The following is a 17860-nucleotide window of genomic DNA, read 5'->3' on the forward strand; positions in this document are numbered from 1 at the left end:
AGAGTCCTCTGCACACATCGGTCCATGCTGATGAAATTAGCACACTCCAGAATCTCTGAGTTGGTTACCTTGTCATGCCAAAAGATACCGAGGATATGTTTGAGACAGCGCAGGTGGGGAGTGCCCCTTTCCAGTACATGTTGTCCAGCTGCAGAGGAGTTCACTGATGATGTGGAGGCTTGGTGTACTCAAGTCCTGGAGTATAAATTGCTGTCACCATTTGAAATTTAGTATTCTTGCATTTGACTTGATGAGTGCAAGACTAAAAGCTTCAAGCACCATGTTTCTCTTCACAGCAATATAGCTGGATGTATTTGCAAGCATTACTTTGGTTAAGCTGTCACAACATATCAAAAATAATGTCTAACACACACACACACAGCCATCTATGACAGCAAACTAATTTAAAGTCTTTTGTATAGATTCTCCATCAAACCAACAGTTCCAATGGGTTGCATGAGTAGGTTAATGTTCCGACTTTTATCCACCTACATAAGTTTTCCGTGTAGTTAACTGTGTTTAATGGACATGCCTCGATGAAAATACAACTTTATGCAGCTCCTGGTGTTAATTAGTCAGCCAGCAGCGAAAGAGAAAACGCAAAGATGGAAACATAGCAAAGATGGAGATAGTTTAATGTGGGAAAAGAACAGGTAATAAAATTTTTAACTGATATAACAAGAAAAATAAGAACAAAGGCCAAGTGACAGATTGGCTCAAGAGTTGAGGGATTTTTCTTGCGATGGTCAACTCTGAGATAACATTGAGACAATTGAAACAGATTTAAAGTGGTCAGTCACCTTCATCGCTGTCCCATTCTATGATTCCACTAATGATCAGGATGGGTTTGAATTCAATGGTGAGCCACTGGAGAGTGGAAAGAGTTTAGATTTTTCTAGTTACAGGTCAGGGTTTTACCCCTAGTCAATTGTTACTCAAGTTTCTACTATTGATATTCAACCAGTTTTCGAAGGGTCTTTGAATTTCAAATCTAATGAATTAGATGTGTTGATGTTGATTGTTATTAAAAAAGCGAAGGGTACATTAGCTGCACCGGGGATGCTGTTTCCATGAGAATGGCTCACACACAACATAAGATTACACAAGGGGAGAAAAGGGATCAGGCCATTCTGCCCAGCTAGACCATGCTTGTGTTTATACTCCATGGGAGCCTCCTCCCACCTTTTCTCAATATAATCAGCCTTTATGGCCTTGGTGATGATAATATGGCTTTAAGAGATGTATTTTTCACTGTTTTTTTGTGAAAAAAGACTAAGAAAGAGGCACCGAGCATTCTACTCAGAGCCATTACAGGAAACGGTTTGTAAGGTATTTTTGTAAGTGGGAACAATAGAAACAGGAGTGGGATCAATGTTTCACAGAACCAGAATTTTTAGTGTTAGTTTTTCAGTAGCAGTTGTTGCAAGGGTCTTGAAGCTAGGTTTGGAAGCTGCAGTATATCTCTCCCTGCTACTTTCTCTCTTTCTCTCTCTCTCTCTCTCTCTCTTTGTCTCTGTCTCTCTCTCCCTCTCAGAGTTCTCTCTTGATGCTTGTCCTCCTGGATTGGAGAATTGGCTGAGAGACAATGTATTTTTATGAATTTGCCTTTGTCAAGGGTGTGTTTATGGGATGTTACTATATTGAAACAGTTACTGTTTAGTAGTTAAATAATCTATTATTCTGTTAAATTTTCCAATAAAGTTGTTATTCCAATTTCGTCTTTCTTTTGTTGTATCTTACATACACTATAGTATATAAATAAAATGTGTTCTGCTTCAAGACTCATAGTTTGACCAATCAAATTTCACCTGCAATGCAACTTGCCTTTAAAGTCAGAAAAAGATTGTCTAGGCTATCTCCTTTAAGTATTTTGAGGGGGTTTGGATTAGATTAGTTTCTCTGCAGTATGGAAACAGGACCTTCAGTCCAACAAGTCCATACTGGCTGTCCGAAGAGAAACCCACCCAGACCCATTCCCCGTATTCACCCCTGACTATGGGCAATTTAACATGACCAATTCACCTAACCTGCACATCTTTGGATTGTGGGACAAAGCCAGAGGACACCTACGCAGGCATGGGGAGAATGTGCAAACTCCACACAGTCAGTTACTCAAGGCAGGAATCAAACCTGGGTCCCTGGCACTGTGAGGCAGTAGTGCTAACCACTGAGCCACCATGCTGCCCTGTACTGCAGGGTGGTTTGTTCTGGTCCATAACATTTCCCATTCCCTTTTCCATAATTTCACTTGATAGTTTCCCCTGTGACCAAGCTGCTGCTTTAACAAGGTCAGGTTGTCCTTGGATTTCGTTTCAGAGAGGTTGGAAATGACACAGTTCAGAAAAGTCTGAGTTTGGATAGATTTTAGGGCCAGTCTTTTACAGCTAACAGACACTGCCTCAGGCAGAAGGCTTTCAAGTTTAAAAGCAACTTGTATAATGAAAGGGGAGTGGCCAGTTCTCCCAGCTCAGCTTTTCTCTGGTTTGGGTTTTTTTGTAGTAGTAATGAAGAAAGGCTGTTGGAAGCAGCTCCCAGTCAGTTCTCTCTCTCTGACCTCTATCCTGGAAGGACTTGAGTTTATTTTTACCCTTTATGCCAAGGGGTGTTTATGGGGATTGTTGCAAATATTTTGGAACAGCATCATTTAGTTGGGATACGCTGTTGGGTTTTCGGATAGGATAGGTTATTCGGTATTCTGTTTTCTGTTCTTTGTGCTTCATTCAGTAATCTTGTAAATAAATTCTGTATCTTTAAGATGAAGTGGTTTGACCAGCTGGTTCTCTCCTGGAATATCCACTGTACACCTGCTTAAAACAACGAGCAAAGTTAGGGTCTGGCCTCGTCCATAACACCCCTTAAATTCATCTACACCACTCACTTCAATCACACCCTATGTGAGCCAAGTTCCCCATTCTTACCATTTTTTTGGTGAAGATGTTTAGTCTGAATTCCCTATTAGATAGCTTGCTGACTATCTTATGTTGGTAGCCTTTAATTACACTCTGCACTGAAGGGGGAATATTCTCTCTCCATCCAAAACCTAGGGTTGCAAACACTCCAAGGTTGTCCTAGAGTCTCAAAGAATTAAAAGATTCATCTCCAGGTCATAGCTCTGACCAGCTGCAAGAAAATAACTGGAGAATTGAAAACGGAGTTCTTCGTTCATCATAAAAACAAAATGGGCACGGGGATCAAAAGCAGCCTGGCTGACAATTAAGAATCATCCAATTGGATAAGGAAAAGTGTGTTTGCTTTCTGACTGGTAAAGGTAGGCAGAGGCCTTGAGGTGGACATATTCGATGATCAATGGCAAGAGTGTGGAGGTAAGATGGAGGGAGGCAGAAGTCCATGTGACAATGGGAATATGCTCAAGCAGAGTTGGCGATTCTATTCCCTGCTAGGACCTTTGAAGTGGTGAGCTTGTCATCAAATGTCTGACACAATTACAACATTTAAAAGGCATCTGGATGGGTATATAAATAGGAAAGGGTTTAGTGGGATATGAGCCGGGTGCTGGCAAATGGGACTAGATTAATTTAGGATATCTGGTCGGCAAGTTTGGACCAAAGGGTCTGTTTCTGTGCCATATAGCTCTCTAACTCTGTAAATGGTTTGTCCAGCAGTGCCCTTTTCACCAGAGCCCGGACACATGTGCGCAGTCCAGCTCAACCTCAACCAATTACAACTGCACTGCAAGTGGGCATCAGAGCCACCCCACATTTGCCACGGGACTATGCCTACATCAGGAAACGATAAGAATTCATTTTTGTGTTTTAAACAGCAGTCGCAGCTTTAAACCCACAAAAACTCAGCAGCTGCCAGTCTGCCTAGGTGACTGGGAGATAGGAGACAGAGGACAGATAGAATCCACACTAGACCAACATTACCAATGACTCATGGGCCAAAACTCTGGAATTAATTAAATATGGAAACCCATCTCCTAATCACATCAAGAGACTGACTGAAACACACCCATACCCATCGATACGGAGCCATTCTGACACAAAGGACAGGCATCCACCAGACAGGAACGGACAGACCAATACACACCAATACCCCAAGGGAACAAAGTGGGGTGCTAGCCCCTGCCCTCACAGAGAGAGACAAGCAGATAATACCCGGACCCGTTTTACATAAACCAATTAGCACCCTATTGTGCATGCCCTGCAACTCCCCTTGGATGCAGGAAACAGCCTATTCGCACCTACTCCAGTGATGATGGGGAATTATCATCCCATTCATCCTCAAATCCCACACATCCTGACAACTAAAAGTACATAATATGAAGCTACGCGCGGGAACAGCAGAGCAGCTGAGATTCGGACCTCGGTTGGTCTCCGCTGGCGTTACTGCAGTAATAAACGTTACCGATTGTTGAACCGCACTCTGGGCTCGGACTGATATCATTTCATCCGCGCTAACAGCGCCAAACACCGGCAAGAAATAAAGACAAAGATTGAGCCACGGTTTATGATCACTTTCTGTGTGGCCTCAGTGTTGAGCTGAGCATGGAAAGGAATATGAGACGAAAAGTGGGAAGAGAAATTACATAAGATCAAGCTCTGCGGGTAAAAGGTGATTGGTCAGAGGCAGAGGAGCAGTTTAGTCTAAAGTAGGTTTCAAAATCCATAACTGGAGCAAACAATTGTGTGTCGCATGGAAACAATTGGTCCTGAAACTGATATGCAAAATGCAAAAACAAGGATTAACTCTCTTTCTAATAGACCATGCGACACTTCTGATTATGTGCTAAGCTTAACCATCTGGGCTGGATGAAGACATATGGCACTAGCTATTAAATATAGTTGTTAGTTAATGGTGTGTGCAATTCTGTAAAGACTGAAGAAATGAGACAATATTATAAGGGCCCCTCAAGCAAAACCTTTATATCAACCGTGATTTTACATAACCTGGCAAATGCATGCTATTTCTTGGCACTTCATTACTACTTTCATGTAGCACAGGGAATGTGTAAGGGAGCAAACTATAGTGTCTTTGGGCTAACCTGTGCTGAAGAGAAAGGGGCAGATGCCCACTGGTTATCAGATTAACCGGCTCTGCAGAAACGATTCTGACTCTATTTACCAACATCCCCAACCCTTTCCAGGGAAGTTACCAAACATTCATAAAGACTGTGCACTTAAAGAGTATCTGAGTCATAGGGAAAATGTTCAACCGTCTTCAGAACATCACTTATGAAGTTGCCCTCTGCCCCTAATCAGTAGGCAGCAGAACCCCAGAGGAACGATTTGAGGCATCTTCAGGCAACATCGAGCCATTTCAGTCCCCCATTCACTTTGAGCTATGGATGAAATAACTATATATGTCATAACCAGATAACGTCCTTCCAGCCAATTGCACACAGCCAACTCAATGAGAGTTTTAGCCACAATTAATAATAATTAACAGAAAAGGAAAGATGAAGAAATGATTGTGAGCTATATATATGGTTTGGATATCAACAAACACATCGAGTTAGACCCCATCTACCACCCCCTGAGAAAAAGAACAGGAAATGACATCACCACAGGAAATTACATCACCAACCCAAAGAAACTCAAACATATAAATAGAAAGCAGGAATCATGTGCACTGCTTTATCTGCGGCCCACTGAAGATGTTACCTAGAAGGGTGACGAAACATCAGGAAATGAACCTCCCAGCTCAGTGAGCAAACTTACATCCAGAACCTCAACCTGAGCTACAAATCTTCTCAAAACTCACTATGATTTGGATAGTAGTGTCCTGGGACCTATGCAAGCCTTACAATTCCAAGGCCTAATTTCGGGCTGTCCTGTAACATGTATGCTCAAGTTATCACTCCATTGTTCAGATACCCCCGACAGTCCCTGTATTTTCCTTTCTGCTCTGCAAATGCAATGATGTGCGATCTCTCAGGGCAAGGCAAAATCCGGGGGTTTTCAATTGGCCTGTGGATTCATGGGTTAGATAGTCAGGAGGAGAAGGGTTGGGGAAATACAGTCAGGGATTCCTCTCTCATTGTTGTCATCCAGTGATCCTGGGTGGAAACTCCTTAGGGAAGTAAAGATCACACCAGAGCAAACTCCAACACATTCAGACAGGATGACTGACTGCTCAGTCACAACTAATGCAACAAAGTTCTGAAGGTAGAGGGGAAAAACAGGAAGATGGCAAAGAAAGAGAGTTGGGGACAAGATGAGCAGTTTGAAAAATATCTACCCAACAGCATAGCAAATTGCCCAGATTTATCCTGTACGCAAAAAGCAGGGCAAGTCCAACCAGTCAATTACTGCCCCATCAGTCCGCTCTCATACATCAGTAAAGTGATGGGAAGTGTTATCAACAGTGCTATCAGGCAAAAGCCGCTCATAAATTCTAAGCACAGCAAAACACAGAAAATGTTACCCAGGTTGGGTTTTGTCAGGACCACTCAATGTCAGACCTCATTGTAGGCTTGGTCAAAACATAGACAAAAGAGCTGAGTTCCAGAGGTGATGTGATTGCATTAATATCAAAGCCACATTGACTGAGTGTGGCATCAAAGAGCCTTCAGTAAATTGGAGTCAATGGGAATTAGTGGGAAAGCTCTCCCTCTAAGTCTTACCTTGGACAAAGAATGATGGTGGTGGTTGTTGGAGGATTGTCCTCTCAGCTTCAGGCCATCTCTGCAAGCATTCCTCAGGCACAAGGCCCAACCATCTTCAGCTGCTTCATCAATTGACTTTCCTTCCATCATAAGGTCAGAAGTAGAGATGTTTACCAATGATTTCACAATGTTCAGCACTTTTCGTGATTCGTCAGATATTGAAGCAGTCAATATTCAAATGCAGCAAGATCTGTACAAGGTAACATTTGAGCCATACAACTGCCCGGAAATTGCCACCTCCAACAAGACAGAATCTGGCAATCACCTCTTGACATTCATTCAATGACATTACCATCACTGAATCACCCGCTATCAATATCCTGGGGATTACCATTGACCAGAAACTGAACTGGACTCACCACATAAACACAGTGGCTATAAGAGCAGGTCAGAGACGAGGAATACTGTGGCAAGTAACTCACCACCTGATTCCCCAAAGCCTGTCTACCATCTACAAGGCACAAGTCCCCACTTACCTGGTTGAGTGCAGCCCAAACAACACGAAAGAAGCTTGACACCAGTCCGTTTGATGAGTACCATATTCACAAACATCCACTGCCTCCACCACTGACACACTGTAGCAACAGTATATGCTAGCTACTAGATGTATTGCAGACATTCGCCAGGGTTCTTTGACAGGTCCTTCTAAAACCACACCATTACATCTGGAAGGACAAGTGCAACAGATATGTGGGAATATAACCACATCAAGTTCACTCACCATCCTGACTGGGAATATATTGTCATTCCTTCAGTGTCACTGGTTCAACATCCCGGAATGGCACTGTCGATGTTCCCACACCCCAAAGACTGCAACAGTTCAAGAAGGCAGTTCACCATCAAAGGACATTAGGCCTTAGCAAAGGAATGCTGGTCTACCTTGTACAGACGACGTCCTCTGAATGAGAAAAATGCTTTCAATCTAGTAAATCTGTCCTGAACTATCTCTAATGTATCTACATCCTTCCTTAAATAAAGAGACCAAAACTGTACACAGTATTTGCGATGTGGTCTCACCGAGGCCTTGCTTTTCAGAAGTGCTTTCTGCTTATTAATGATGAAACTGTTCTGATTCTATGTTTCTACAGCCTTTCCCTTCTACACACCTTTCGGAAATAGAGAGTGAAACCTCTCAATCACTATTTGGAAGACCTTCTATCATTGGAACAGGAGAAGGCCATTCAGCCTATCAAACCTGTTCAACCATTCTTTTAGATCATGGTCAATCTGTATCTTAACCTCGTTTATCAGTCTTGGTTTCACATCCCATAATGTGATCACTCAAGAATCTAACAATTTCCATTTTGAATTGAGTACCCATCTTGTAAATTAAGTTTATTTTCCAGGTAGAAAGTTTTAACTTTCTTTCTGAGACTAATATCTGTTGGCTCCTCCATGCCTGGAACTGTGAGCAGTTATTTAAGGAGATTTAATAATGTAGGGAGGATTTGAGACAAAAGTCCCAAAGCAGCTCCAACAACATTTATAACTGAGCTAATTCTTTCTACACCCATCGTAAATCATTCTAATCAAATTTGAAAACTTGTGTAGGTCTTCATGAAGCTATTACATAAACTTTGTTAAATAAAATATTAAAAATGAGTTTCAAATTCGTTTTTGATTTCTTTTTTTCCACGACCACATCCGAGTCATCCTCCTGCTTAAGTGACAGTTAAATTTACTCTTTCTAAATGAGCTGCAATAAGAAGAGATTATCTCATGTCATTCCTGATTAGTTGAGAGTGAATGATATCATTATCATTTGGGATAAATTCAGTTAAGCAGCATCGAAATGCACATCTAAATCCTAAACTGCACAGTTCAGTTTTGTTAGATGACTCACACCTTTCAGGTTATCAAGGATGGTTCATTCAAGTGGCAGATCACCTAAATGAGTATATGCACTAGTGTCTGTCAGTTCAAACTATTGCAATGATGTGTCAATTATTCCAATGAAGGCACTATGCTGTTATTATATCAGTGTGAAGTGTGCATTGAAATGCAATCGTGAACAAATGTCTTATCTAGTCTGCCTCAGTCATGTGACCTCTTCCATGACGTATACACCCTCCAGACTGACATCTTAAGCTTCACTTCAATAAAGCCTTTGTGTTGTACACATGAAACATGGTGTCAGAAATGGTGACTATTCAAAGCTAAAATGAAAAGCACTGCACAGAGCTGTGAGATGCCATTGATAAAGTAAAAAAACAAAGATCACAGTGAAAACACAAAACAATGACTGCAGCTTTCCCCTGCGAGCTCCTGTTCAAATGACTGAAAAAATGAGGCAAAATTGGGAATTATTCCATGAATACTGATAGAATTATGCAGTAGCTCGATTTATTGAACAAATCAGAACAGTTACAAATCGCTACACTTTTGTCACAGTTGGAAAGGGATTGTTTCAAAATAGATTTCACGGTAAACCCCTCTGAAGAGTAAAATATAGATACCGCAGAAGCTTTAAAACAATATTTTCAAAGCTTTGAAAGCACATTTTGAGCCCCAAGTGATTGTTGCATATGAATGATCAGATTTCAGAATGGAGCTCTCAAATTTTAAATTTAAATGTTGATCCCACTCTTTATGCACCTCTGCAGTAACATTGTGTTCCTTACTCTATTACCTTATTGCACTTTGGGTGGAATACCCTGTCTGTACTGCACGCAGAACATAACTTTTCACTGCAACTGTGACAATAAAGTAAAAAAAAATCGATGTTTTCAATACTAGAGAATACATTGAGAAAGATTGATCAACATGTGAATTCATTAACTCAGCTGGCAGGACCCTGTGAATTTGCACAATTAAAGAATGAGCTAATTAGAGACAGATTGGTATTAGGAATAATACCAATAGGATGGTTCATTCCACTGTAAATGCCGGAGGAAACATCACAGAAGCGCTTCACAGGAGGATCCCAAGCACTGAGGATATCACCTAGACAGGGATCAAAACGTCTGCAACACAAATTCCCAGCTCAGCGAACAGAACCACAACAACGAGCACCCGAGCTACAAATCTTCTCCCAAACTTTGATCCAAAAGTGTAAACACACCAACTGAGAGAAGGTAAACTTACATCCAGATGAGCAATTAACCTGTCCAGAATTCCAAATTTGTCAATCTACAGCTAGAGCAGATTAATGCAGAAGAAACCAAGTGTTATACTGACAGAAACTCCAGACACACAGGGCAGAACAGTCAGAGACAAACAATGGGATGTGAATAATGCAGAAGGCATCATGCAAAGTGGGAAGGCATGTCCAATACGGGGAGACCAGGGTTCTCACTGCAAACAGTTGAAACATTCTGCACACAAGTCTCTGGCTAGAAGGAAGCACAACCACAGGTACAGATGGCCACTGGAGAGATAGTGGCTGAAAATTCTGTCCAGAGTGTTTCGGACAAGTTGATAAGGTGAGACATGGTTTGTGACTATTAGAATGAGATCCAGTAGTGCATATAGTTGGTAACTTGGGTAACCAAAAATGTACATAATTATGCATGCCCTTTTACATACAGAACTGGCTCAAAGGTAGAAGACAGAGGGTGGTGGTGGAGGGTTGTTATCCAGACTGGAGGCCTGACTAGTGGAGTGCCACAAGGATCGGTGCTGGGTCCACTACTTTTTGTCATTTATATAAATGATTTGGATGTGAGCATAAAAAGTATAGTTAGTAAGTTTGCAAATGACTCCAAACTTGGAGGTATAGTGGACAGCGAAGAAGATTACCTCAGATTACAATAACATCTTGATCAGCTGGGCCAAAGGGCTGAGGAGTGGCAGCTGGAGTTTAATTTAGATAAATGCGAGGTGCTGCATTTTGAGAAAGCAAATCTTAGCAGAACTTATACACTTAATGGTAAGGGCCTAGGGAGTGTTGCTGAACAAAGAGAACTCAGAGTGCAGGTTCATAGCTCCTTGAAAGTAGAGTCGCAGATAGATAGGATAGTGAAGAAGGCGTTTGGTATGCTTTCCTTTATTGGTCAGAGTATTGAGTACAGGAGTTGGGAGGTCATGTTGCAGCTGTATAGGACATTGATTTGGCCACTGTCGGAATATTGCATGCAATTCTGGTCTCCTTCCTATCAGAGGGATGTTGTGAAACTTGAAAGTGTTCAGAAAAGATTTACTAGGGTGTTGCCAGGGTTGGAGGATTTGAGCTATAGGGAGAGGTTGAATAGGCTGGGGTTGTTTTCCCTGAAGCGTCAGAGGCTGAGGGGTGACCTTATAGAGGTTTATAAAATCATGAGGGGCATGGATAGGATAAATAGACAAAATCTTTTCCCTGGGGTGGGGAGTCCAGAACTCGAGGGCATAGGTTTAGGGTGAGAGAGGAAAGATGTAAAAGAGATCTAAGGGGCAACGTTTTCACGCAGAGGATGGTATGTGTGTGGAATGAGCTGCCGGAGGAAGTGGTGGAGGCTAGTACAATTGCAATATTTAAAAGGCATCTGTATAGGTATATGAATAGGAAGGGTTTGGAGGGATATGGGCCAGATGCTGGCAGGTGGGACTACATTGGGTTGGGATATCTGGTTGGCATGGACGAGTTGGACTAAAGGGTCTGTTTCCATGCTATACATCTCTATGACTCCAAGACTCTTTGTTCTCCCCTCAGTCTTCCCTGCTCTAAAGGTAACAATCCAAGCCTATTTAGTCTCTCATTGTAGCTCAGTATCTCCATCTCAGGCAACATTATGGTAAACCGTCTCTGTGCAATCACATCCTTCCTATAGTGAGGTGACCAGAACTGCACACAGTACTCCAGTTTGGCCTGACCAATGCTCTATACAGTTCCAACATTACGTACTTGCTCTTATGCTCTATGCCAGGACTGATGAAAGTAAGTGTCCCATATGCCTTCTTAATCATCTTAATCACGTGCTGTGCCCACTTTAGGGATCTGTGACTTGGTCTTCAATGGATGTGAAAGATCCCATGGCCACTGTTGAAAGAACAGGTGAGGTCTCCCTGGTTATCTGGCCAACTTTTAGATTTCAACCAAAAAATAGATTATTTGATTATTACTGTTTGTGGGAGCTTGCTGTGTACAAATATGCTGCTGCATTTGATACATTACAACAGTGACAACTCATCAAAATATTTCAGTGGCTGTAAAGAGTTTTGGGACATTCAAGGATGCAAAATGAAAGACAATGTCTGTCTTGCTCATGTGGAGCACACCAGAATGCACTCGCTGCAGCTTAAGACTTAGAAAATAAGAATGAATCAACTAGAGAATCCTCTTACCTTGAACATCTGCTTGACTTTCTGGCGTGGCAGATTAACATTGAGCTTATGCATCAGCTGCAGGACCTCACCAACACTCAGGCAGCCGTCCCCATTCTTATCTGCTTCAGCAAATGTCTGCTTTAGCCATGTGAGGAACAGTTAAAGACAACACGGAGAAATGGAGCTCACCTTCATTGACTATTGCTCAGGGACCTTCAAGGCAGTGGGATAGACTATGCATTTGGATATGTTGAACAGGAACCGATGAGCCTGATGGGCTGAGTGGCCTCTTCCTATTTCATATTCTCTCGTGCACTTGATGATGCACCAAGACTGACCAGTACTCAAAAAAGGCTTTTCTTTATTAAAACCAATTTGAGTCTGACAGACCTTGGCAACAAATTTGGAGACTGAGGGAAGGATCTGCGAATTTAAGTTGGGAAAATTGAAGGAAAATGAGTGGGAGGACAAAGATAGGTAGATTAGATTACTTACAGTGTGGAAACAGGCCCTTCGGCCCAACAAGTCCACACCGACCCGCCGAAGCGTAACCCACCCATTCCCCTACATTTACCCCTTTACCTAACACTACAGGCAATTTAGCATGGCCAATTCACCTGACGTGCACATCTTTGGACTGTGGGAGGAAACCGGAGCACCCGGAGGAAACCCATTTTTGAACAGTAAAGGAATGAAGGAATTTTGGTGAGCGGGTGGGTAAGCCCATGAAAAGATCAGCCATGATCTTGTTGATTAGCGGAGTAGGCTCAATGGCCCAGATAGATTAGATTAGATTCCCTACAGTATGGAAAGAGGCCCTTCGGCCCAACAAGTCCGTACCAACCCTCTGAACAGAGACAAAGAGTCATTCAAAGAGGGTTACCAACTCACCCAGACCTATTCCCCTACCCTATAATTGCCCCTGACTAATGCACCTAACACTATGGATAATTTAGCATGGCCAATTCACCTGACCAGCACATCTTTAGATTGTGGAAGGAAACTGGAGCACCTAGAGGAAACCCACACAGACACAGGGACAATGTGCAAACTCCATACAGACAGTCACGCAAGGCAGGAATTGAACCCGGGTCCCTGGCACAGTGAGGCAGCAGTGCTAACCACTGAGCCACGGTGCCACACCATGCCTGATGGTCTTCTCCTGCTCCTATTTCTTAACCTCTTATTAAGGGAATGCAAAACGCAATCTCTTTCTGAAACACCAGACTCATGGCAGGATTCAGCGCAGCCTCTGGCATGTTCTCTCATCTAATACACCCGAAAGATTGGTTCTCTTGAAAGTGTGCTCCACTGATGGAGCTCAGAGGAAGAGGTCAGCAGCTGAAGCTCATCAGTAGGTCATAAGTATCAGAGCTTCATTTGTTCTGTTTTTCCCACTCTGCTGTAGATATCCATTAGCAAACAGAAAGCAAATCGCATCTCTCATCAGCATTAAAAGTGTGTTGTGATGTGGTGGGCCACCACATTGTTTTGTTTTCAATCTTCCTGCCTTAGAATCATTAATAGCAATGAGTGTGACATTAACATTAGGTAACAGAAAGTTACCAACAGATCATGAAACACAGGGCTGCTCCAGGCAAACCTCTGTTGTCTAAATAGGCAAAGTAAAGATGGGTGCTGAAAATAAAATACTGCAGGAGATTTCAGTTTAACCCAAATAGCACAGAGTCTGGGGTTCATCTTCAAATCCAAAGAGAGAGAACCATTCAGAGATGAGAGGGAATTTTTTGTAAAACTAATTCAGGGCAATCCTCCTGCATTGCCCTGGAACCTCCAAAGATTAAAAAATCATTTCTAAGCCACAGCTACAAACAACAAAAGCCCCCACTGAGGAAAATTACCTGGATGCTAAATAAATTACTTACTCTTTTTAAATCGGACATGTTAGCTACCAAAGTTAGGTGGGATTGGGTGTTGTGTGATTAAAGCTCCAGGAATATGTTAAGAGTTGGTAACCCTCTTTGAATGACTACTTGCCTCTGTGGGGAGTAGGATTACAGGGGAATTCCTTTCACAGAGCCAGCATAGATGTGATGGGAACAATGATTATCTGCATTATGGATATTTTTAATCGACCTGTTCTGAGATGTTATGACACACCTTTGGAGCAGGTAGGACTTGAATGCGAGGCTGTCCAGGCCAGAGGTAGAGATAGTGCCAGTGCACAAGAGCCCTTGTGCTGCAACATACATCGTCTGTCAATGATTATACACGGTCTATCAATGATTATACGATGGCTATCGGTGATTATACAAGGTCTCTCAATGATTATACGATGGCTAACAGTGATTATACAAGGTCTCTCAATGATTATACGATGGCTAACAGTGATTATATGATGGCTATAGGTGATTATACAAGGTCTCTCAATGATTATACGATGGCTAACAGTGATTATATGATGGCTATCGGTGATTATACAAGGTGTATCGGTGATTATTCAAGGTCTATCAGTGATTTAACAAGGTCTATCAGTGATTATATGATGGCTATCAGTGATTATACAAGGTCTGTCAGTGATTATATGATGGCTATCAATGATTATACACGGTCTATCAGTGATTATATGATGTCTATCAGTGATTATACAATGGCTTTCAGTGATTCTACAAGGTCTATCAATGATTATAAAACATCTATCAGTGATTATATGATGGCTTTCAGTGATTCTACAAGGTCTATCGGCGATTATACGGTGTCTATCGGCGATTATACGCTGTCTATCAGTGATTATACAAGGACTATCAGTGATTATACCCAGTCTATCAGTGATTATACAAGGTCTATCAGTGATTATATGATGTCTATCAGTGATTATACAAGGTCTATCAGTGATTATACAAGATCTATCAGTGATTATACGATGACTATCAGTGATTATACAAGGTCTATCAGTGATGATATGATGGCTATCAGTGATTGTACAGTGTCTATCAGTGATTATACAGTGTCTATCAGTGATTATACAAGATCTATCAGTGATTATACGATGACTATCAGTGATTATACACAGTCTATCAGTGATTATACAAGATCTATCAGTGATTATACACAGTCTATCAGTGATTATACAAGATCTATCAGTGATTATACACGGCCTATCAGTGATTATAGAATGGCTATCAGTGTTGTCCCTCAACTAAGAGTCTCCTTTTACTCATCCATTAAAACCTGGAGTGATGGCTTTCTAAAGTGTGATAAGGAATTCCACCCAACAAACTCCAGTTCCTGAGAGACCAGAGTCTACAAGTTGCTCTCAAATCCCAAATCCAGGGTTAATTCGCAAGTTGTACTGATATTGTACACTGTACTCCCTAGCTCTGTGTGACACTTTTTGGCTGAAGATTTAGAAATGCATGTTCTCAGCATTTCTCCCTGACAGCTGAGCAGATGTTGTGTGAAAACACCAAACCACTTTGCAATGTGTATTAAATGTAAATTAATGGCAATGTGGATTTAACTGCACCACACCCGACACAGCCCACAGAGTTTGGGGACTCGGACTTCAGCAGTGTAATTACTCAGGTAGGTAGACATCCTTTCTCATCTTTTCTGCCCCTCAGAGCTAGTCTAATGGCTCTCACCTCTGGTTTCAGACAGCGTCACCAAAATAACATTCTCCCCTGGTTCTGACCCAGCCAACTTGGAAGTTTGAGATTGCATTTAGAAACATTAGGGTTGCTAACATGCCACGATTGTCATGGTGATTCCTGGAATCAAAGTATTAAAAGGATAAACTATTCTCATCACGGCTGACATTACAAACACCAGGGGTCACCGATTTAATGTTTTGGGTGAGAGGTGGTGAGGAAGAACCTTTTAAAACAGCAAGTGGTACAAACCTGGGCCTCACTGTCCGTGTCGGAGTGGAAATGGTGACGATTAGTAGTTCAAAAGGAAACTAAATGACCACTTCAGGAAACTAGGAGCCCTGGGCTCTGGAGATGGATTAAGGGAGATGGGTCGGATTGGATTGCTCAACAGAGAGCTGGAATAGACTTCAGTGGGTTCCTTCTATGCTGCTGTGACTCTGTAATCCCCAGGTTGCTGCTGAGAGTTTGCGACGCTGAGTCATTCCAACAGTGTGGGATCAATTCTCGTATTGGCTGAGGTTACCATGAAGGACACTCCTTCTCAACCTCTCCCCTCGCCTGAGGTGTGGTGACCCTCAAGCTAAACCATCACCAGTCAGCTCTCTCCAATGAGAGAGCAGCCCTAGGGCCTGTTTGGACTATGGCAACTTTACGTTTCCTGAGAGAAACCAGGATAGAAAAAAATAGGATCATAAAAAAAATTGTATATTTATTTCAACAGCTTTGGTTATCAACTTCAGAAATATTGGAAAGGACACTTTGACTGAGAGTCAAGGATCATTTTCAGTCAGGAAAACAATGGATTGTGGGAAGATGTCATTCCACAAGGATTGACGGATCAAGTGACCAATTGGAGATGTGTGGAAGCAGGCAAGACATCATGAGATGGAAGGTTCATCCAATCAGAGATGGCAAACTTCAGCCTCTCCCACTGTCTCACCAAAATTAAAGGGCATTTTCTGAAACTATTTTTTGTCATGTATTCCCAAAACAAAAAGCATCAAGTGTAACCGGGTTGAAGACCAAATGCCGTTGCTGGAAAGGATATTGGTCACGTGTCCTCTGCCGTTTCGAAAGGCTGTCTTCATCACTGATCCCTGCCATTAAGTACTTGAGGCCTGTGATCCACGTTCGGGCCTCCTCACCATTTGATGAAACCAGATCAAGAGATTCCATGTGGTCCCCATAGTAAATACTGAAGCAGCAGTTTGGGTCGAAGCTCCCTTCTGGGTAACGCTGGAAGATCTCTGATTGCTTCCCCTCGCACACTTCTCGAATGGCATCGATTGAAACTGTGTACAGAACAAAGGCCACAGCATCTTATGAAAGGAAGTCAAAACCCATAATATCATCACCATTTTCTTATTAGAAAGAACATGCAATTATACTGTGGCACTCATTACCCCTGGGCACCGAGAACAATTTCATAGTCAATAATATACTTTTGAGCTGTTGAATGGCTTTTCTGGACTTGAAATGTTAACCCTATTTCTCTCTCCCCAGATGCTGCTGAGTTTCTCCAGCATTCTCTGTGTTTGTTTCAGATTTCAGGCCTCCTCAGTATTTTGCTTTTAAATTAAAAACTGGTAAGCTGGAGAGCTGCATACAGGAACTTGCTGTCTGCAAATTGGCTGCTGTGTTTCTGACTACAACAGCACTTCAAAAAGAACTGCATTGGCTATACAGAGCGTTGGGACTCCCTAAGGTTGTGAGAAACCATGTATAAATACAAGTCTTTCTTTGCACCTACCTCTGGCTCAAGATTTCTAGGAGGTGGGAGTGCAGTCAGATTCCTGAAGCCTGTCACAATAGCACATTATCTGCTGCTTTTCAACCAGTGGCAGAAGTGCAATCAATTTGTTTGAAAAAATGTCACCGCCTTCACTAGTACCTCCATAAGCAGCCTGACCCATTCCCTTCTAATCTCTGCATTGCCCATATAACCTATTGCACACCAATCCCCATCCCTACCTCAATTCCCTCGCCTCAGCCAAGACTGCACTGGCTCCGTGGCAGGGGGCAAGTGAACAGCAGTCCTAAGGTGCAAACAATGGGAAGCATACCAGAGGAGGTCTTTTTCTCCTCTACCAACAACTATAACATTCCTATTGTTATAAAGGAGGCCCATTCTGCTGACTCACAAAAAGAGCTGACCGCTGTAGTTTGACTCTCCAGAGATGCTCATTCCAGAATATTGCACATGTTTCCATTTCAATAAACGCCTACATTTTCTGTTGAGGGTTCTTGAATTTGGATCTCACCACAATCACGAGTAAGAGCAAATGTGTCCTCAGAGATTTCTGTCCCATTCTCGAAAAGCAAAGCTTTCTGCTGCTCTTCCATGTCTCTTCTTCCACAATAGCCCACCCCACCCATG

General features: G+C 42.3%; 1 protein-coding gene across 4 annotated transcripts in view; it reads right to left on the reverse strand.

The window, feature by feature from the left end:
• Positions 1-17860, reverse strand: part of plch2a (phospholipase C, eta 2a) — a 154621-nt gene that overhangs the window by 107584 nt on the left and 29177 nt on the right. For all 4 annotated transcript variants that reach the window (XM_043676012.1, XM_043676013.1, XM_043676011.1 and 1 more), the window contains exons 3-4: positions 16532-16775; positions 11888-12017 (exon numbers count right to left, since the gene is read on the reverse strand). In XM_043676012.1, coding sequence (XP_043531947.1) covers positions 11888-12017; positions 16532-16775 — 374 coding nt within the window. The remainder of the gene's footprint in view (positions 1-11887; positions 12018-16531; positions 16776-17860) is intronic.

Source organism: Chiloscyllium plagiosum, chromosome 34 (assembly GCF_004010195.1).
Source record: "Chiloscyllium plagiosum isolate BGI_BamShark_2017 chromosome 34, ASM401019v2, whole genome shotgun sequence".
NCBI lineage: Eukaryota > Metazoa > Chordata > Chondrichthyes > Orectolobiformes > Hemiscylliidae > Chiloscyllium > Chiloscyllium plagiosum.